This window comes from Benincasa hispida, chromosome 4, assembly GCF_009727055.1.
Source record: "Benincasa hispida cultivar B227 chromosome 4, ASM972705v1, whole genome shotgun sequence".
NCBI lineage: Eukaryota > Viridiplantae > Streptophyta > Magnoliopsida > Cucurbitales > Cucurbitaceae > Benincasa > Benincasa hispida.
Genome location: NC_052352.1, coordinates 68,619,590 through 68,641,920, shown reverse-complemented (window position 1 = coordinate 68,641,920; position 22,331 = coordinate 68,619,590). Strand labels below are relative to the sequence as shown.

The 22,331-nt window shown below is 34.4% G+C and overlaps 1 protein-coding gene across 1 annotated transcript; it reads right to left on the bottom strand.

The window, feature by feature from the left end:
* Nucleotides 1-1,481: 1,481 nt before the first annotated feature.
* LOC120075635 (dynamin-2A-like) lies at nt 1,482-14,032 on the bottom strand. Its single transcript, XM_039029213.1, has 22 exons — nt 13,622-14,032; nt 12,594-12,644; nt 12,355-12,475; nt 11,910-12,002; nt 11,111-11,172; nt 9,960-10,077; nt 9,273-9,615; nt 8,428-8,575; nt 7,199-7,300; nt 6,954-7,073; nt 6,552-6,635; nt 6,275-6,402; nt 5,993-6,077; nt 5,716-5,854; nt 4,529-4,605; nt 3,849-3,905; nt 3,400-3,541; nt 3,149-3,300; nt 2,838-2,951; nt 2,667-2,734; nt 2,372-2,541; nt 1,482-2,202 (listed from the first exon to the last, which is right to left on the bottom strand). Exons 1-22 carry the CDS (start codon nt 13,781-13,783, stop codon nt 1,970-1,972), a joined length of 2,769 nt encoding a protein of 922 aa, XP_038885141.1. The 5' UTR covers nt 13,784-14,032; the 3' UTR covers nt 1,482-1,969.
* Between the last annotated feature and the right edge of the window lie 8,299 nt (nt 14,033-22,331).

Genomic DNA, 22,331 nt, shown 5'->3' with positions numbered 1-22,331 from the left:
TGGTTCTCTGTTATGAGATCCTTCAGTGGCAGGGGAGCGCTCTAATCCTCAATGCTTGTTGATAAATGAAGGAGAATAGTACTTTTTCGGTGCTCTCGTGTGTTGATAATGGGGCCTTTTCTATTTCCAATTTGGTGTTTGCACTTTTAGCTTTCTCCTTCCCATAATCACCACCTGCATTTTCATGGAGATGAATGAGAGAGAATGACAAAGAAAGGGTCTGCTAACAAATCACTATGTCTCTCGTTCTAGCTCATCTCGCTCTCTTCGTATCTTCACTCACAAAATCAGTTCTCTCTTTCATCTTTTGTTCACCGGAATTGGTCGCATCGGAATTGCTTGCATAGACTCGTCGTGCCGGAGGAGAAGTAAAAGAAGACGTACATAGAAGAAAAAGCTGTAGAAGAAAAGGACGACGTGCAGAAGAAGATTTCTCACAATGGAGAAAAAGAGGAAAGAAAAAAGAAGGGCAATACCATAACTTCACGTGGTCATAACAATATGGACATTTGATATTTTTTAAAAAAAAAAAACTAGATTATTTATCATTTTGGACCTTTAAAATGGGTCTTAACAATTATCTCCAAAGAAACCAAGGATGGAGAGAAAGAATTAAAATAAATAAATTAAAAGAAAAAAGGACCTTTTCCAAGCCATCTTGCCATATCAACCCATCTATCATTTATTTTATTATTTAAATATAATGATTATTTTAGGAGAGACTAAATGAATTGAAGCAAGGTCTATCAAATTTTTTTTATCATTAAGAGAAGATACAAAGGGTTATGGTTTTTTGTCTTTTGTTTTTGAGAAATAATGTTCTCTACCCCCCGTTTGGTTAGTTTAAATTAAACGTTGATGGTTATTATATTAAATGCAAGAATAATTGTTCATAAAGAATTGAAATAACTATTTTTACCTTTAAATTTCTCCATTTGTTATCTACTTTTCACCAATAGTTTAAAGAACAAAGTAAATTTTGAATTAGAAAACATAGCTTTAAAAAAGTTATTTCTGTTTTCAAAATTTTATGTACGTCATTGTAAAAAATATGAATGAAAGACTTAATTTTTAAAAACAAAATAAAAAAACCAAATGATTACCAAACATGACCTAAATAACCTCTCCAGTCTCCAAAGATCTCTTACCATATCCATCCAATTTCCATTTTTTCCATAATGGATCACTCAAAGTAGTTAATATAGCTATAAGTATAACCTCGAATTAACGTTAACATTAAGAAAGATTTGAATTGTGAATATAACCTTTGGTTATATATTGGCTTTATGAATAAAATTGTCATCTGGGAGTGAGGATTTCAAATTAGTGATCTGACAAAAATATTGCCTATTGCTTAATGTTATAATCAACAAAGTAGGGAGAATCATTGCCAACCAACATGTATAACAAATATCCTTGTAGAAGAAGTACGAATATCCTTGTAGAAGTAAATTTTTCCAAAGGGGGGAAATTGGGCAGCATTTCAACTTAAACCCTTAAAAAGATTTACCAGTCTCCTCTATTTTAAATGAAAAGTATACAACTGTTACAATGCCATCAAAGGAGAGTGCATGTTTGAGATGGGATCACTATCACCACAACACAAATACATTAGTGTCCAAAAATGGGTGCAAACAATAAAGAAGGAAAACAAAATCTTAAGACATGAATACGAATGTGAAGGGATATATTGGTAGATTCCATGGATACTTTTTTTTTTAGTCGAATATCGTAGCACGGGGCAAGGTCGACCTCCGGAAGCTAATGGAACTTTGATTCCTATGTACACGCCAATCTTCTTTCCAAGTTCCAAAGGTAAATCTACTGTTCTCCCCGGTATTGGACTAGTAGAAACATATGAATTTCAGAAGAAATTGGAGTACGCAAATTCTGGTGTGCATTGGAGTCGCCCGACAAAAAAATATTGATGAAGATAAGCAAAACATCAAAGAGTATAAACTCAGTCCAACTAATAGTATTTTGAAGCCGAAGATGGAGGAGGGGGTGGAGGCATCCGGTTCGGAGTGCGACGACTGTTGGAGCTTGAACGTGAGTTCGGGTCCCCATTTTGATCTGGATCACTATAACGTCGACTATGACCATTGGATGAGGATTTATTGTAGTTCGCAGGACCATTGGCTGCAGCATCAAATGCAGATTTCCAGTCTTCACCTGATGAAGCACTCATTTTTGGACTGCTTTCTGAAAATATAAACATTTATATATACAGGGGGGAAAAGGTGGTTGAATGTAAACTACAATTAAAATCAAGCTCAAGGAATTGAGTCTGAGTAAACTGACACACTGTAAAGTAAAATTCATGAAAAGTTATATAGAAAGCAAACATAAAAGAAAGCCATTGATTGAATACCTGCACCGCTATCGGACCAGTTGGCTGCAGCAGCCGCTCGGTTGTCATGTACGCTGAGTTGACGTAGTAATTTAGAAAGAAGAGCTGATTGTTTTTGGCAGCGCTCTCTCTTATTCTTTACATTGTGATCCTCGAGAAGTAGCTCCTCTATCCTTGGTGTGCTTTGAGCACTACCGAAGAAGAACGATAAAAAAAAAAAATCTAAATCATTAGCATATTAAATTTGAAAATAGAACTGCCAAAATCATCCATAGATTAACAAATGTCGGAAACAACAAGCAGAATTGGATTCAACCTGATGGAACTATACAACTGATTTAGCATATCTTCCTTGGCTTTCTCAACTTGGCAGAGTACAACTGCCTGTTCAATTCAATCAATCAATCAGCAAGATATTGAATTAAAATTCGCACAGGATAGAGGGGCGTATTGATAAGCAGAGTAAATTGATTGTCCAGAAGTTTACTTTTGGGACATTGGCAGCCAAACTGTTCAAGACAGCTTCAACATAGCCACGAACTTCTTGGGACATCCACCGTAGTTCCTCTTCAGGATCAACAGGTCTTCTATTCATCGTATCCTTGATCAAGTGAAACCAAAGTTTCTAAACAGTCGCTTCTTTTTCCAAATTAACAGTTATATAATTTATAATTTCAAAGTGGATTATTTGATAAATAAGAACAATATCTTATAAAGCAAAAATGACTTGTTGGCTCCTCAGAAGTCGTCATCATCAAAAACTTGTTGCAAAGAAATGGATGCGAGTTGGTAACTTACAAGAGAACCATCTGAAAGACTCTGCCGCATCGGAAGACCACTTTCAGGACCCTTCATCTGTCCTCTAGAAGGTTGAATAACATTTCGTATCTTATTCATCCATTCAACCTTGTCGGCCATACTTTCGGCCTTCAAGACTACAGCATTGTGTGCTGAACAGAGAAGAATGAGTTGTTACTTGAAACACAAAACAAGCAGAAGGATCCACTGCCAGTTGTCAAATAACTGGATCAAATTAACAGAGAACAAACCTTTAAGAACGGTTTTATATGCAACCTTGCTCGTGATCTTGAACACGAGACCTTTTCCAGAATCTGGTCCATTAGCTTTCTTATCCTTTGAACCCTTTGAAGAAGCTTCTTCCTCGTCTGAAGCCTCCTCAACATTACATTCCTGCAAAGTTATTTATAACAGAGAAGATGACTACTCAAATATCGCACCATAATTATTCAGAAGACCAGCTGCCCGCCCAGGCATTGACTAAATTGATCATCAGCTGTGATAGAGATGATGAGGATGGAATTGGAAAAAGAAAGAAAAAAAATTCTATATCATAGGAGAAAAGTGAATTTCTAAAAAGATGTTACTAGCAGTTTGAAAATTATATTGTAAAAAATGAATTTCTAAGATAACTATAGTAAACTCGACCACATCTAGAACTAGAAAACTTAATAATCTCTGTACCAACGGTTCTTCATACCTCCAAAGTGATCACACCACGGAAATGTCTCTCCTCTTGCTTTTTAGTGTATCCAAGCTGACATAAGAAAGGAAAATTTGTAAGAACTATTCTTCTAGCACATATTAGATGGAGGACAGATATCAGCAACAGTTACACCAAAAGTACACAGATTCCCTTTCATAATTTGGTCCATATTACGAATTAGATATTGCATACAGGAAGCCATCTTAAAACTTAGGATAAAGCCACAAGCATAACCCACACCTTAAATCATCAAAAAAATCCCAAAGTGGTTAAGTACCCACGAAGTTTCTAGAGATATAAAGCAACAGAATTAGACATACAGATGGACGACGAAGAAGCTAACAGAGTATTAGCACATCTTTTCAAAACATCAAATCATTCTTTTGCAGATAATTTAAAAAATATTATCACCTAAATATGTGCAGCTACTGCATACTACGCATAACCAAAGGGAAACTGCAATTCAAACTTCATAGCGATATGGTTTACTAGTACTTGCCGATAAGATTCCATAAACTACGACACAGTTCTTTTTATAAAATAGAAGGGGGCATGATAAATGGAATACATAATATAGAATGATGGAAAAGAGAAATTTACCATGTGAACATTCTTCAAGCCTTCAGAATTGCACATAATAGCTAATGGAAATAATAAAAGAAAAATACACATACCTTTCCAGTCTTCTCATTTAAAACGAACCATCTTTTACTCCATCCATTTGTTTTGGCACTTTTCTTTAACAAAAAACCTAGCATATTTGAAAATTTGAAAGTTAACAGGCGTAATCAAAGTAACCAAAATAGATACCTTCACCATAAACCAGATTCCAACATTCCAGATATCCAATAATGTAAATCTTCAACATCCAATCCATTCTTCAGATTTTGAATTCGACCATAAAATAAAGGGAATGAAATGTGTTAACGAAATAGATGATTATCTGACAGACACTATTCAAATGAGAAGTTAGATAATGGTTTTGAAAAAAGCTTTTAAAGCCAAGTCCCGATGCTCATAGGTAAGTGAGCTCGTAAGTAAGTGAGGCTCAAAATTTTAGCTTCAAAGTTGATATCTCATATCGTTGAGGTTTGTGCTTCCATAATAGAGCATAGTTATCTTTTGGCCCCATAAAATCACTAGAGTAAATAAAATTAATTCTCTGCACATCCTCCAAACTCATAAAAGCACCCAATGCAGTGCAATATACCAAGAGATAGGATTGTCTAGCCCATTACTAAAATCACCAAAGCTTTTAAAAAAATATTGAAGATATAAACTAAAGAAAATAACAATTTATAAGTGATAAAATAACAATGTTCTGAATGATAAGTTTTTACTTATGAAGATCATTGTGGTAGATCTGAGTTTTTTCTTTAACAGTTATATAATCTTAATGGTTAGTGATACTTTAACCATAAACTTAGTTGTCTTTGTGAGTATGTGTTTCTTGTGAGTATGTGTGTCTATGTTTTTATATTTAAATGGAGGCTTACAACTCAAATCTTCGACAGAACAGGTCCTGAAACCATTTTTCCTTTTTCAAAACACTAATAAACTTTCAAACTCAAGCAACTTTCATTGATTTCCTAAAACATGAGTCTGTATGCATATTTTGGCCTAAATGAGTCCCCAAACACAGCGACAAAATTAGATCTACTAGCATAAATTAATAACTCAAGTGTCCTCCATTTGGGGTTCCTCGTCCAACGAAAGGTTCACCACAAGATTAGATGTTTTAACAGCTCAAGAAAATTAGAAGTTTCTATAAAGTAATGGCCATCAATTGCACGAGAGAGCAAACAGAGAGGATTGCTAACAATTTGCAGAACCGATAAAGTACACACACACGTGTACATACCTGCTGTTATTTCCCCTTCTGGACCAGCAGTCTTCAAACCAGAAGTTTCCTGTACTTCTTTGTCCTCTTTGCCAGGTTTTTCCTTCATTGATTTCAGGCTTCCACTACTTTGTTGACCACCGGTTTGAGGACTAGTTGCCTGACCCAAAATAATATCAAGGAAAGAAAAAAGGGAAAAATAGTGAACGATGCTTATGGTAAACACACCGAGGAAAAGTGAGAGAAAATCAAATATTATATTAACTTTCTGCAATTTGAAGCAGAAGAGAACAAATACCCTGTTTAATATTGCTTGCTCTGCCTCTTGACCTTTCTTTGACGATTTATGTTTCACTTCCTCCTCTCGACGCTGTCTCTCCATCCTAACTCATACAAAACACACTTAAAGATTGTTCTAAGGAAAATATATATGATTTTTCAATGGTAGGTTAAATTATGTGGACTAAGGAAAACTTAGGGGAAGGTTGATTACAGTTATTCAAACCTTTAAATGTTCAATAACATAACTGTTTACTCATTGAGGAAATTATATGCAAGCTAAAGAACATATTAGAAGTACCTCCTTTGTACCAATCGAATAAAATGTTGTGGAGGCACAAAAGCTCGCTCCATGTCAACCAGTGCAACTACCATTTTCTTTGCTTCATTCTTAAATCCATCTAATGCAGCACTTGCGAGAGCCACGATCTTCAAGAAAGATGATGATATTTTTATATATAGAGGCTCAAGGCCAAAGAATGACAGCCTTGATCATGCTATACGAGTATACCATTTTCTCTTCAAGAGAAATAAAGAGCACTATGACATTAGAAACTAGACAAATTTGTTTGCCATACCTCTCTCTTGAAAGGTGGGTATCTTCCAAGACCTGGTGTAGAGTTTGCAGCAGCAGAAACTATATCCACTAGAACGCGATGAACCTTTTTATCAGCCCAGCAAGAACTCCATAAGTAGCAGAATGAACTAAAAAATGAACTACATAAAGATGAACATGTGGCTTTTTTTCATATTTGGCAAGGTAGATGAAAACAAACTTTTACATTTTTTTTTAAAAAAATGCTGTAAATGGGGAAGCAATTCAATCCCTAATATAGACAATGAAAGTGCAAAAAAGATGACAGAGATACAAACTTTAACATGCAAATTCTCTTTACTTTGTTCTGTACATGAGAATTGAACTTCGTATGACAAGGGGAAAAGACCAACCAAATGAAGAACCAAAGCCCAGCAAGGTTTACCTCATCAACGCAGAGACGTGATGGTTCTTTTGCAAGCTCTAAAACGCCTTTTATAAGAGATCGCAAACCCTTTTCAGGGGATATCAAATATGGTTGATAACCATCAGCTTCTAACACGATCTGTTTCAAAATAATCAAAAGAAAAAAAAGTAAATATTACAAAACATGGATATAATCTAAACACAAAACAAAAAATTCAATGCCAGAAGAACAGAACTGGTGAGAAAAAGCACACAAGAACGTACCCTCTTCACATTGTTAATGTCAAAATGTCTGTCTAGAGGGAGCTGCTTGATTCTGTTTGGAAAGTTTCCCTCAAAACTAGCAACAATTTTCCAACCAGCACCCTAAAATTGAAAATCGTCACATGCAACTGAAACCCCCTAATCAAAGAAATCGTTGAACTAATTTGATGTAGGAACCAGGATAATCATTCAGGCCCAGGTATTATTTTATATTAGAAGAATACTTTTTTAGGTCATCATACAAACTAACTTGATAAAAGGACAAAACTGTGACAACTATATTGGACTAGAAATTACACTAAGCTGAGGATTTTCTTTTTCTCTTTTTGTAATTAACAAAAACTTTCATTCAAACACAGCCAAATGTACCGGGAAAAAAAATAAAAAGTTGACTTAATTGTTGAGATATTTAGATGAATGCTTTTATAAATAAGGGTTGTTTTCAAATATAAGAAAACGAACCAGAATATTTACAAATAATAGCAAAATATCATAGTCTATCTGTGATAGACCGCGATTGACAATGATAGACTACTATTTGTGTCTATTTATGTCTATCTGTATCATGATAGACACAAATAGTAGTCTATCGGTATCTATCATGACACAGATAGTATTCTATCACTGTCTATCGCGGTCTATCACAGATAAACTGTGATATTTTACTATTATTTGTAAATATTTTTAGCAGTTTTGTCATTTAAAATAATTTTCCTATAAATAATTTTAACTAATTTCAACAATTTACATTAATCATTTTAATTTAATTCTTGAACATAAGGAGAGTCTAACCAACTTCTGACTTCATATGAAAAATAAAATATTATACATGGATAGCATTCCATTATCTAAGAGAAAACGAGGGCGAGAAAGATAAGTAATAAACACAGAAAATTACATTTTAATTTCATGATTGAGTTTGAAAGTCTTCAAATGCTTTCATTAAATAAAGTTCACTTTCACGTGTGAAGTTACTTAATTACATCATAGTTTTGAAATTCGTCCAGAACAGAAAGTTTGATATTTTTCCACCTATTTTCTTGTCCATTAACATGGGCCTTTTGGAACTAAGAAGATTTCACACGGACACACAAAGAAAGGTTCATATTACCAATTCTGCTAAGTTGGAGCAGCAACAAGAATGAAATCAACATGCATATTACTAAATAGCCACAGATGGGCCGCCACCAGATCAATTAAAGAGAACTTAAGATATTAATATCACTCACCTCACCAGTTGCAATGTGCTGAAGAAACTTATCTTCAAATTCACGGCAGAGTTGCAAGGCTACAGCTCTTGTCCCTTCAGCGCTTTCCCCCATTTGGTCACCAAGTTTCGATAACTCATCTTGAACAATCTGAGACTTTCCTTGTAGCCTAGCATATAGTAAATTAAGAAGTAAATAGAAACTAAGAAGCCAGTTAACAGAGTACACCAATATCCCCTACGGAGGAAGATCAAGATACAAATTATCTTTATTGGTCAGTCGTCACATTCTTCAACTTAATAACCCACGATTACATTGTGAAATTTTAAATTAAATATTAGTTGTCACAAAATTAAAAATTATCCATTTATTCATTTATGAACAAATAAATAAATAAATAAAAATTTAAACCCTCTATCAGTTGATCCAACAAAGTTCAAAGTTTTTTTTTTTAAAATAAGAAACTTAACTTTCATTGTCAAAAGGAGGATACAAAAGAGGGTGAGATGAGATATCCCCACACACCAACAAAGTTGAAAGTTACAAATGGGAATTACAAGTGAAGCCACCTTTAGAAATGCAAACCTTACCAAGATCCAAAAAATCCTAAGCTTCAAAAGATTTCAAGTTGGAAGGTTGTTTTTTAATATAGACCGCAAAAATATCGACATACTTAATAATACAAATTAATATGATCTACTCATGCAACTGGAACTGGATTTAAAAAATGGATAGGAAAAACTGGACAAAATTTAATGGAAAATTTCTTACATCACATACATAAATGTAACTCAATGCATCTAGAAGCCATGTAAAAGTGTATGGTTAAAAAATACATTGATAATATAGCATCTAAAAGAAATTACCCTGATAATAGGTTTGGAAGTCTGACTTTCATACGGTTCCGTATTTGCTGAGCCAAAGCATCCACCAAAGCAATTCTACCCAGTTTACTCTGAGGGGCTCCAGTCAGTATGGATTTCAGACTTTCACTCTCGGCCCTCCAAGCAGTTTCCAAAGAATTTTCAGAGCCAACAGAACCAGACTGCGCAGTAGCAATTGAAACAGATTGACCAATTAAAGCAACCCATGGTATATCTGAAGCTCTTGGTGGTCCTTGATTTAATAATAAAGCCTGAACAGCAGCCAGAGATTTCTGATCTGAAGCAGCTTGATCTATTTTACTAATTATCCCAATGGTTCTAGTTCCTGCAATCAACATGATATTCTTCATTTTAACAACGAAAAAATTGACTGCAAAGGAGAGATGTTTCATAACAATGTAGTTACGACTTGGGCACAAAATAATGTCAATTGAAGGGAAAATAAAAGGGGAAAAAAATCAACACAGCCAGGAATGAGAAAGATGCATCCAGAAAAAGAGGCTGCTAACTCTCATATGAAAATGCCTACAATCCACAACAATAGTAAAATCAAAAGTTATAAGATTTATTGCAGCTACAGAACTAAAGAAAATATAAGTATCCCCTGCCTACCCGCTCCCTTAAGAAGACTGAACATGTATCCTAATTTTCCCAGGTACCGAAATTTACCTTCACCGTCATATTCCTTTGCCAGTCTGAGGGCACGAGTTGAAGCAATCTCAGCTGCTTGAGAAGCAGGCACAATGACTAGCAAAATGGCATCATTGTGCTCACCATATTCACTAATCTATACAAGAAAAATTATCCGTCACTGAAACCGCTTGACCATAACAGAAAAATTAACAAAATTAAAACAGTAACCCAGGGGCATATAATTTTGAAATTGCTATATCACCAATCAAAATGTGTATTGTCTTCTAAAGTTTATGCATGGTGTATGGTAAGCATAAGAGTTATCGATATTCTACTTATTTATCACCATATAATCTATGATTTATTTAAAATTAATAAAGAACATTTTCAACATTAATTGGAGTAAGCAGAGCTCTCAGACTTACCATATTAGTTAGCTTGAAGGTACACTATTGTTTATGAATTACCAATTAGCTTTAAATGAGCCTCTCTCCAATAATTGCCTTTTGAAGCCTTTGAGCGTAGCATGCAATTTCCAAGCCCATCTATTTGTTCTTTTTCTTTTTTCAGTCTCTGGCAGTTTGCCCTCCAATACATGACCCCCTCTTAAACAGAAAACTCATCATCCACTCACCCGATTACAAAGGAAAGAAAACCTACCTCCATGCTATAACAAGTTCCCTAGGAGAATTCTCACCCTCCAAGAACATTTGTGGATTCTCTGTCATTTTACGATTCTCTCTTCATTTTTTTTTACCCTAAAAACTACAAAGTGAAACGTGTGCTTAATACTAATCATAAATCAGCTTAATTGTTTTTTATGCAATATCTAAAAATCAGAGAATCTTGGAAAATTTAATAATTAAGTTAGCAGAAAAAAAAAAAAATATATATATATATATAGAGAGAGAGAGAGAGAGAGAGAGAATATTGTTAGCTTGCTAAATTTTAAAAAATGATCAAATTATCATAAAATTCCAGTAAAAGAAAGGACAATACTTAACCTTATTATTATACTTTCCACATTTAACTGTTTAGTGTATTCTTCTCAAAGGACCATAATTTATTTGTTTGACTTTAAAGTTCTTTAACACAACTCCCAACCCTCAGGGTTACTTCGTTAGAAACTAATAAGAAATGGAGAGAATCAATAGATGACAACTCCTCAAGTAGAAATTTGTGCTTACCATTGATTCACTCACGCTCCGCTGATCAAGCCCAGGTAAATCAATCAATTTCAACGGAGGTGCTGAGAGGAAGAATTGTAACTCAAGTACATAAGGGACACTAAAACATCAATTATATAAACATATATTTAAAAATAAAAATATATATATATGTCCCTTGCGTTATTGTTTGTTAAATATATAATATTCACAAATTTGAGTTGCTAGACACTAAAACACACTTTAATTATATAAACATATATTTAAAAATTAAAAAAATAAAATAAAACAAGATGCTGCATTGTACTTCATAAGATATGTTTCAGTCCCTGAAAAATCATATCAAAGACATAAGGGACACTAAAACATCAATTATAAGGAAATATTTTTTGTATTAACACCTTTATTTCCTTTAGGTTATTGTTTGTTAAATATATAATAATCACAAATTTGAGTTGCTAGACACTAAAAAACATTTTAATTATATAAACATACATTTAAAAATTAAAAATTAAAAAAACAGAAACAGAAACAAAAAAACAAGATGCTGTATTGTATTTCATAAGATTTGTTTCAGTCTCTGAAAAATCATATCAAAGACAACCACCCAACTCAATTTTCTGAATCAGAAAAGTATTTTCAATTTTTTGAAACTACTAATAAAAAGCCATAAACATTTGAATTCTAGTAGACGTGAGCAGAAGAATCAATATACTGTTTTACTGTCATGCATATGCCAGTGTCCATCACAATTCCGCCAAATGTTTCATGAAACTAAAGCCTAGAAATTGTCAGCCGTAATCATGGACTCATGAGCTACCTGTACTAGTACGAAGCTTCAAATAGATTTCATCTCGACTCTTGCCAGATGAACCTTTACTCAATCTGTCCTGCAGAGAATGTCGCAAAGCACCTGCATAGATATAGGGAAAATGAAGATAAAAACATAGAGCAGAATATGGATTAATTGAGCATTTTTTTTTTCTTTTAAGAAACAAAAATGCTGGAAAATTGCCAACAAGGACATTATCAGTTCACAAAAGAAGATAAAAATTCACCACCAACTGCAGTTAATAACTAAAAGTGCAGCTCTATTATTTAAAGAAACAAATTCAATGGATAATAAGATCTATAGGGAAGTAAGAAAAGAAATCAATGTAACAACTAAATATTGTAGATATATTTATCAAACCATCCATAAAACACAAGCACAAAACTGTAATTCATGGATAAAGGCAAAGAGAGTATTCATTATAGTCACTGACTTGCAGAAACTGGCTGAGACTTATTGTCAATTTGCAAGATGATTGATTTGCTGCTCAACGAGCCATCCCTCTGTAAATCAATGCTTATGGGAGCTCTAGTAGCACCATTTTCCCCAGTTGGCTGGAAAAAAAAAATGGATATAAACTCAGTAAAGTGACAGTCTTAATGTTGGCATTTGTGTAGTTTTATATGTAGAAACTTAAAAGTGGGTTCTGAGAACATGTGAAGTCCAACTTACCAAAACAGGATGTCCAATCAAGCTATTTAAAACTGCAGATTTACCAGCTCCCTGAAAAAGAAAAAACAAATCAGGACCCTTACCATGTTTTAGATATTAAGGTGCAAGAGCTTTCATGCTAGTGCATGAGCACTTCAATAGCAAGGTGCAACGAGAACCGCAAGCTTCTTGCTTTGCTGTCCATTTACAGTTAATTATTCAGAAGTTCAGTTAAGGAAGTACTGAATATTCTCCTTCAAATGTTCGAGACAATAGAAAATTGCAATAAAATAAATGTAGAGCTTATAACACTATAACCAGAGAACCATGAACAGCAAGCATAATATCCACAGCCAATTCAATTTCAAGTGATGGTTGAAACTCCATGTCATTTTATTTCCATATTTAAGGGAACTGCTTCAGCACTACCCCTCAATGATCGACTGGATATTTTCTTTACTCTTCAGGATGTTTCCAAATCTACACTTACATGCTCTCTGCTAGACATAGAACTTAGAGAAGTGTGGAATGAGATGTACGGAAACAAGTACTCGATCAGAAGTGACCTCTAAAATAATAACACTGCCGAGCTATCTTGTAGATGAATTATAATTTATCGAAGCAGAGCTAGATTCATCGTTTCTCATAGTGGTCTGGCTAACTCGAATTGCTAATGCCATGAAACATACCAACGCCTTTTCAAAAGCTACATGAATATTACGGAATATTAGATCGATAAATCAATCCATCATCCCGATCTCACGGAAACAGTTTCGAATGTCCAATGGCCTTGCAGTACCACAGGAGTCCGATCACCAGGAAGTAGTACATCTCCTTCCAATTATAATCATGTTTCAATCTCAATAACTGGAGTGGCATTTCTAAAAAAAATCATGAGTTTTGGAATTTCATGGATCCAATCCAGATAGGATCTACCACTTCATGTAAAATTTTCGAAAATTTGATGAACAACGCATGCGCAAATGGTAAATAGATGCGAGAGCTACAGAATGTAATTCGATAACGAATCAGGAGAGATGTGAACTTACCACATTCCCCAGGGCAACGACGTTGAGGAAAGTGGAAGGCCTACGAGAGGAAGAACCGGAGGTGGAAGTTTCATCGACGTCCTCATCGGCGAGCAAAGCGGCAGCTTGCCGCATGGAGTCCGACAACTGAGCCAACTCCTCGATAGCCTCCACTGAATCCATTGTTTGTAGGATGAGAAGGTGATAACAGAGTTGGATCTAACTCGAAGGTGGTGGATCGATTCAATAGAAACCCCGTGATAAGATAGATCTCCGAATACGATTCGATTCCTCCAGAAAACTAGAAAAACCACGATATTGTTCTTGCTTCTTTCCCTTGCCCGAATGGCAACTAAGGCAAAATCGAACAGACTTCCCTCTCCACTTTCTCCACTATTTTCTAATTCTAAAAATTATTTGATCGCGTTTCAGTCAGTTTTCCCTCGTTCTTATTATCGTTCTTTTTAATTATTATTTTTTTTAGTACGTTTTACTAACATTATTATTATTATTGAAATTGATTCTGCGTATTTTCCATGAAATTGGCATAAGTGTCTTTTCAAAATTAATAAAAATGCCCAGACTATTTATGGTGGATAGTAAAATTTAAAGAGAACCCAAATCAGCTGAAAAAAAATCCAAAGTGAAATACCGAAACTATCCTGCCCACACAACAAATCGTGACCTAATAGTGATTAAATCGGACTATCTAAATCCGCTCGATACTCACGTCCGTCTTCCACATCTTCTTACAACAGCAAAAGATCTCTATCTATCACCCTCTATCTCACCGCCTTCTACTTCCATTCCTTATTTTTTTCTCCTGTCGCTGTTGCTTTAGATTTTCTAGTCTCTCCTTTCATCAACCGATTTCTTGTTGCTTATTTCGCCACCTCTTCCTCTTGAACCAAATTTTGCTTCATCTTCATCTTCTTCTCCGTTGCTTTCAATTTTTCAACGTTACAATCTATCATCATATCCTTCAAGGTAATAATCATTGTGACACCCCAAGGATTTATACATATTTATGTTTATATATATATATTAAAAAAAGGGTTAATTAGGAGAAGGAAATTAGGGTTATAAAGGAGATTTGGGGACCTCAGGTTGCGTACAAAAGAAGAAAAAAAAAGAAATTCTTTTTCTTTTTTTCTCTTCTTCTTCCTCCTTCCAGCCTCACGTTTTCCTTCATAGTGCGTCTCCGTTGCCGCCTCCTCACGCCTCAGCCCAGCGCGTCTCGCCGTCGTTCGCTGCTCGATGTGGGGTCCAGCCACGCAAGGTTCTGGTCGTTCCAGTCGCGTGAAGTTTCATCCGCTTCTAGCCGCGCCGAGTTTCTTCGATCGTTTTTCTTCCATCTCCGTTCTGCGTTTGCTAGTCGTCAACCGTTCCAGTTCTGCCAAGAACGTGGTGTTCTTGAGATTTAAGTTTTTGGTTTTTAAGTTAATGGGTTCTGAATGGCTACCGATTTTTGGTCTGATTGAAGTTAATTCAGGGTGCGTTGTTGCTTAATTCAGGATTTCAAGACATTTTGTCGGTACTAGCAGCATCAAAGTTCACTTGGGCACCTTTTGGTAAGCTATATTGGTTGTCTTGTTTTAAATCTCATTTCTCCAGTTGGTTTGGTGAATGTTGATGTTTATTGGATTTTGGAATTTAGTTTTGAAACGATTCAGCTTGGCTTAGGACTGTTTTGGATTCCGTCCTTGGAGCTCAAGTGTAGTTCTGATTACCTCGACATTCTTTTGGGTGAGTGGTTTGGGATTTTTTTTTTTTTTTTTTTTGGGAAATTTGGGGGAATAGGTTGTGTTTATAAGGTTTAACATTAAATTGGTTTATTCTAAGGGCAATTCGAGTGTCTAACTCAAGTCAAAGAGGGATTTGGTTGATTATTGGAGTTTGGTTGCTAACTGTTCGGCATAATTTTGAGGTAAGTGGTTTATTGCCGGTATTGCTCTAAGATCTTGATAAGCTTGCTAGTCAGAAGGAAAATTTTTATGTCACTGTATGTATGTAACTGTGCTAAAGTTTGATGTATGGGTAACTGTGATAAAGTTTGATGTTGATTCATGGCCTTAATTGCATGCTTATGTCTGTCTGAGATTTTAATGACTGTTAGTGTCAGGATTCATGATTGCATGTTTATATCCATATGAGATTTTAGTGACTGTTAGTGTTACCATTGGGCTATGCAATCGCATGTTGTGAGCCTTTGTGCCCATACCCTATGCTTATGTACGGTGTCCTTTTTGGGATCACCACTTGTGTTTATGCTTGTAACCTTTGTGTCACTACTCATGAAAGCGTGCCTTCAGGTTCGCCCCTTATGCCTACACCTATGATGCCCTTGTGCATTTTGGTCTAATGGAAAGACTAACAGATCACTATATGGACCCAGTAGTGGGCCGCTTAATGAGTATACTTTTATATTCACCATTTTCTTTTCCTATTTTTCAGGTAAGGGTAATGATAGACCGGCGCATGACAAGAGAGGTCCGTTACCTGTCCTTTAGGATGACTTACTGCTTCCGCACTTAGTATCATGTTTTGAAGTATGGTTTAGGAGTTAGGCATTTTAAACTCCCATGCAAAATTCATTAATTTTATTATTTGACTATTTAATTGTTTTTTATTTTAAAGTTGGGTTTAGGGGTACCCCGAATGGTAAATTTTTATTTTATTTTATTTTTGTTTTAGTTTATTTATTATTATTTATCTATGTTTTCTTATCTTTGCTCATTTGAGCATTATTAAATAAAATTTCGGCTCTTTTATTTATTTGTTTAGGAAAAAGAAAATGTACGCTAAGCCTATGCATGCATGAAGTAGCGTCCTAGAAATAGGTAGGAAACTAGGGTCATTACAATCATTCTCTTTTCTTTTCATTTCATTAACTCTTCTATTTAATCATACTTATTAAACATTATTGAACATAAATTGCTTAACTAGATGGTAAGTAAAAAAATAATCAAAGTTGATGGAAGCAAAGGCAAAGGAAAGAAAATAATGAAAGTTGAATCATCAATAATCAAAGCAAAAGCAAACAAATCTTAAGAGAAAAAGAAAGTAAACTATCAATAGAACTTTAACATCAATACATACTTGTTGTGCATCATGTCAACTATCTATCTTAGGAACTTTAGCAAAAACTTTAACATCAATCCATCTATTATTGATAAATTTGAATTAAGATAGTCTATCTCTGTCTAGATAGACAGAGATAGATTATAGATAAACAGAGATAAAATACTATCTCTATCTATCTTAGATAGACAATGATAAACATTTAACATTAATATATTTTTCTATATTTTCTATATGGTTCGTACTCTATATTTGTTTAGTTAAGTGGATTTATTCATAATTTTGAATTGAGATAAACAAAGATAGTCTATCTCAGATAGTTAATGATAGACATTGAACACTAATATCTATTTCTATAGTTTCTATTGATGGAGTAAATTAACATGCAGTGGAGAAAATCAAAATCAATAAGCACTCTAATTACACTTAATTTGAGTTTAAAAACATGCTTTAGAATAACTAATTCATAAGAGGGTTTGTTGAACACAATATCTTTGATGAAACTTCTTAACAACCAGCTGAGCTCCATGAAAAGATGCTTCAATCTACAAGTAGACCACCACGAAGATCTTCTCTACTATTCTCTTGCAAGAATTTTGTGGTGGAAACACTAAATTTAGCTGGTTTTGATTAAGACTAAAGAGGTTTTTGAGAGGGTTTCGAATTCTGCAGAATTCAGCCCAACACTCTAATTTATAAAGCTTTCATCATGCAATCTCAAAGCTTGCATGAAGCCAACTCATTCTTCATGAATTGAGTGGGATTTGATGAATAAGGTGCTTGCACCTATAGTGGAGATTTCCAACTTTTGGAAATTTTCATTTTATGTTTTCAAAATTTATTTTTAAAATTGATAAAATCAATTTATAAATAAACTAATTATTTGTTTATTAGAAAAAATTAATTCAATTAATTAATTTTATATAAAACTAATTAATTAAACCTTTTAATTAATTTTGTTAATTAATATCTAATATTAAATTAATGAAATACCAATTTCTCTACAATGAATTTATTTTCATATAATTAATATTTAAATCATAATTTAAACACTAATTGATTCTCCATTTTTTGTTTAATTTTGATAAAATTAAACATTTCAATTGTATCAAATACAATTAATAGAAACCCTAATTGAATTTGAACATTTCAAATTCTAAACCCTAATTTCAAATCTTATCAAGATTACTCAATTTACTAATCCAAATTACGAACTAGTAGAGGGACCTTATGGACCTACAGATAATGAGTTCCAATGATTTGCAATTAATTAGTTAAACTCTTTCAACCAAATTAACCACTATTCGTTAACTACCAAGACATTCCACTATAGCTCGATAGTTGCACTCTCTTCACTGTAGATATATTTTTGTCCATTTTAACCATATTCGGTAAGTCAATCCTTCACAGGTCGTTTGTATTTATAATTGGGTCAAAGATTACCATTTTACCCTGTAAATACATCTTGATCCTCAAGCTCCCACTGATCCTCCATTGAACCATTGATTTATAGTCCAACTTATAAATCATAACCCCCTTTTCCATGAGAGGATTGGGCCCTGTTGTTCAAGACAAGGCATCAACGCTTAAGAGAACAACCCATCTGCTGACCCTAAATCAGGTAGGAGTGAATTCCATATTGCAAAGCTATGTCCTCAGCTATCTATCTAGTCCTATCCCTAAAATGGGAGGCTTATTGAGTAATATTGTTGGACTACTTTCACCTATGTAGATCAAAGGATAATCCTGAATAAACATGAGTTCATAGTTAGCTCATGATTAAGATCGAGTTACCCTAGATTATTGAGTTTGAGATGATCAGTTTTAACAGTAAACTGTTGTTATAAAGAAAAGTGACCATTTCGAGGTTAGGTCTTATGCAAACTCATTGCATAGGATCCTTCACTCACATGTCTCCACATAAATGATTTTTGGATCACATCATTTATATTAGTATACAAAATGGGCCACATCGAATAGTGTCATCAGGATGAGATCAGAGGTACCTGATTTCATCCGTATACTTATAGACCATTTTGGCTACATACTAAAACTTGATCCTCTTTTATGTCGCCATATAAAGTTAAAATATTCGTGTTATAGCCATGGATTTATTTATTGGATTTTTATAAAAGAATTCAATATCAATAATAATTGAATAAAATACTCAACAACATTTTTATTGATAAATAGAATATGTTAACAACATTTACGAACTGCGAGTTTAGAACATTCCCAACAATCTCCCACTTGGACTAACACTCCAGTGAGACAAGCATATATATAAATATATAATGTTTACAATGCTGAGAAATAAAAAGAGAAAAATATAATAAATTGGGACATCTAAAATACCTTTTGATATTCTCCCACTTGCCCTAGATTATGATGCTCGTAGTCTTAGTCCAACTAGGTGGCCCTCCAACACTTTAGTCGAGAGAGCCTTCGTAATGGATCAACAAGATTATCTTCTGAGGCTATTTGCGTGACTATTACGTCTCCTTGATGTATGATCTCTCTGATGAGATGGTACTTTTTTTTATGTGTTTTCCACGTTTGTGACTCCTTGGTTCCTTGGAATTAGCAACTACACCACTGTTGTCACAATACAGAGTAATGGGCAGGTGCATATTTGGAACCACTTCCAAATTTTTCAGGTACAAACGTAGCCACACTGCTTCTTTAGCTGCTTCGCATACAACTACATATTCTGCTTCTATTATGGAGTCAGTTATACAACTTTGTTTAATGCTTTTCTATACTATAGCTCCTCCATTAAGAGTGAAAATTTATCCTATAAGGATCAAATCCTTAGATCCATACACAAGCATATAATTCCTCGTTCTCCTAGGATACTTGAGGATGTTTTTTTACAGTTGTCCAATGACTGTGTCCTGGGTTAGATTGGAACCTGTTGACGATTCCAACTGCAAAGCATATGTCAGGATGTGTTCACAACATAGCGTACATCGGACTCCCAACTGCCGATGCATATGGAATTCTTTTCATTTCCTTAAATTCTTGAGATGTCTTAAAACACTGTTCTTTTGATAGATGAATTCCATGTTTAAAAGGTAACATGAATTTTTTTTGGAATTTTGCATATTATATCTCGACAGCATTTTCTCAATATAAGATGCTTGAGATAATGTTAGGGTTCTGTTCTTTCGATTTCGAAAAATATGAATCGCAAGAATATATTGAGCATTTCCCAAATCTTTCATTTAGAATTGTGATGCTAACCATCTCTTACGTCAGCAAGGTAACTTGTCTCATTCCCAATGAGTAAGATATCATCAATACAAAATACCAAGAATGCTACAATTTTATTGACTATTTTCTTGTATACGCAAGGTTCGTCAACATTCTGTTCAAAGCCATAAGATTTGATCGCAGTGTCAAATTTTATATTCCAGGATCTAGAAGCTTGCTTCTATCCATAAATGGATCTTTTAAGTTTAACAAACCTTTTGTTCTTGACCCTGTTCAAAGAACCCTTCTGGTTGAGACATAAAAATACTCTCATCAAGATGGCCATCCAAAAAAGTTGTCTTGACATCCATTTGCCATATTTCATAAAGAGTATTCTTATTGATTTTATCATGGTAACAAGAGAGAAGGTTTCTTCATAGTCAACCCCTTCCCTATGGGTAAAACCTTTTGCCACGAGTCTGGCTTTATAGGTTTGCACCTTGCCAATTTGGTCTCTTTTCCTCTTGTAAATCCATTTACAACCTATAGGTTTAACCTCGTATGGTTGATCTACAAGTTCCCAAACAAAATTAAAGTACATGGACTCCATTTCTACATCCATGGCTTTTATCCATCATTCTCTATCAACATCTCCCATTGCCCATTTAAAGGTCAATGGATCCTCTAGACCATCATCAAGTATGATGTCTTGAGTTTCTATTAAACCCATGTAGCATTCAGGCTGATTAACAACCCTCTCATTACGTCGAGGCATTCTCAACTCTTGAGAAGAATGTGATGGGGCAACAACTGTTGTTGATGGACCAGCTTGATCAACAACTTTTGTTGATTTGTCTGTAGTATCTTTGGTCATTTCTTTCAATATTAGTTTACTGCGAGGTTGATGACTTTTAATATGATCTTCTTCCAAGAATGTAGCATTTGTTGAAACAAATATTTTATCTTCTTGGGGATCATAGAACAATCCACCTTTTGTTTCTTTAAGGTATCCAACAAAGAGGCATAATTTTGAACGTCGTTCCAATTTCTTAGGGTTTTTTTACCAACACGTATGTTGGATATCCCCAGACTCGAAAGTAATGTAAACTACCTTTACGTTCTTTCCTTAACTCATACGGTGTTTTAGAAACACTTTTTGAGGGAACCATGTTCAGAATATATACCGCAGTCTGTACTGCATACCTCCAAAAGGATTGAGGTAACTGAGCAAAACTCATCATTGATTGAACCATGCCTAACAAAGTCCGGTTTCTCCTTTCTGCAACACTGTTTTGTTGTGGTGCTCCAGGTGTTGTGAGTTGGGATTGAATTCCATGATCTACCAAATAGTTCTGGAATTGTAAATCTGTATACTCACCACCTCGATCTGATCGAAGTGTTTTAATTATTTTACCTAATAAGTTTTCTATTTCGGTCTTGAATTCCCTGAACCTTTCAAGAGTTTCAGACTTATGACTTATTAAGTAAATATAGTCATATCTAGAATAATCATTAATAAAACTAACAAAATTGAAGGATCTCATACCGAGAGTTCCATGAGCGGGTTTAGATCACTCTGATTTCATAGTGATCGAAACACAAACGATATACATTCAACACATACAATTATACATATAAACCTCATTATCGGCATGCTCAGAATACAATCAAAACCATGGAAAGGGTTCATACCAGATGAAGACACTTTTCGAACGTTTGAACCCTAAGCAGCAGAAAACCTCCAATAGATCTACCAGCACCCGACGAGTATGTCGACTACAACAACACGATCAGAATGCACACGAACACTGCAGTGGGGACAACACCACCACAAGAGAAACCCGGGTATCCTCGGTGTCAAAAACCCAAAGATTGGGCCCTGGTGAGTTTGGTAGAGGATGGAGGAGAACACGTCGTGTAGACTATAAGCAAGTGGGAGATGAAACTCTGTTATCGTATAGCGGAAATGCTTATCGTATAGTAGAGCTACACGATCGTGTATGAAAGAATAAACGATCGTTTAGGAAAAACGTATATGATCGTTTAGAGAAAATGTGAGGCAGACGATCGTTTAGACGAACGAGCTTCTATCGTATAGGCTCTCGTGATCGCTTTCACAGATTCTTTTTTGGGCGCGTGATAATACGAATGCACGAATGATAAAAATGAAAACGATTTTCATTGTTTTAATCCGCCAGTTACCATAACCATCGCAACCCACTTCCCACGTCCGAACGTGGATAAATCTGTTAAATGTCAAATAATTAATCAATTAATTTAATTAAATATAATCATATTATATTTATATCCTATAGTTTGATATCATATATCTACTATAGTATTTTCTCTTCTACTTGATATAAATCATATTTATATCTAATTTTCTCCAAAATAATGTATATCATACATTTAGCCAATTATATCATATATAATTGAACTTCTTCTTGTCAATTTGAAC

Coding starts and splice junctions, on each gene's coding strand:
- LOC120075635 (XM_039029213.1), bottom strand. CDS start 13,783: ATGGATTCAGTGGAGGCTATCGAGGAGTTGGCTCAGTTGTCGGACTCC. Junction 12,645..13,621: donor TCGTTGCCCTGGGGAATGTG/GTAAGTTCACAT, acceptor TTTCTTTTTCAG/GGAGCTGGTAAATCTGCAGT. Junction 11,173..11,909: donor GAAGCTTCGTACTAGTACAG/GTAGCTCATGAG, acceptor TCTTCCTCTCAG/CACCTCCGTTGAAATTGATT.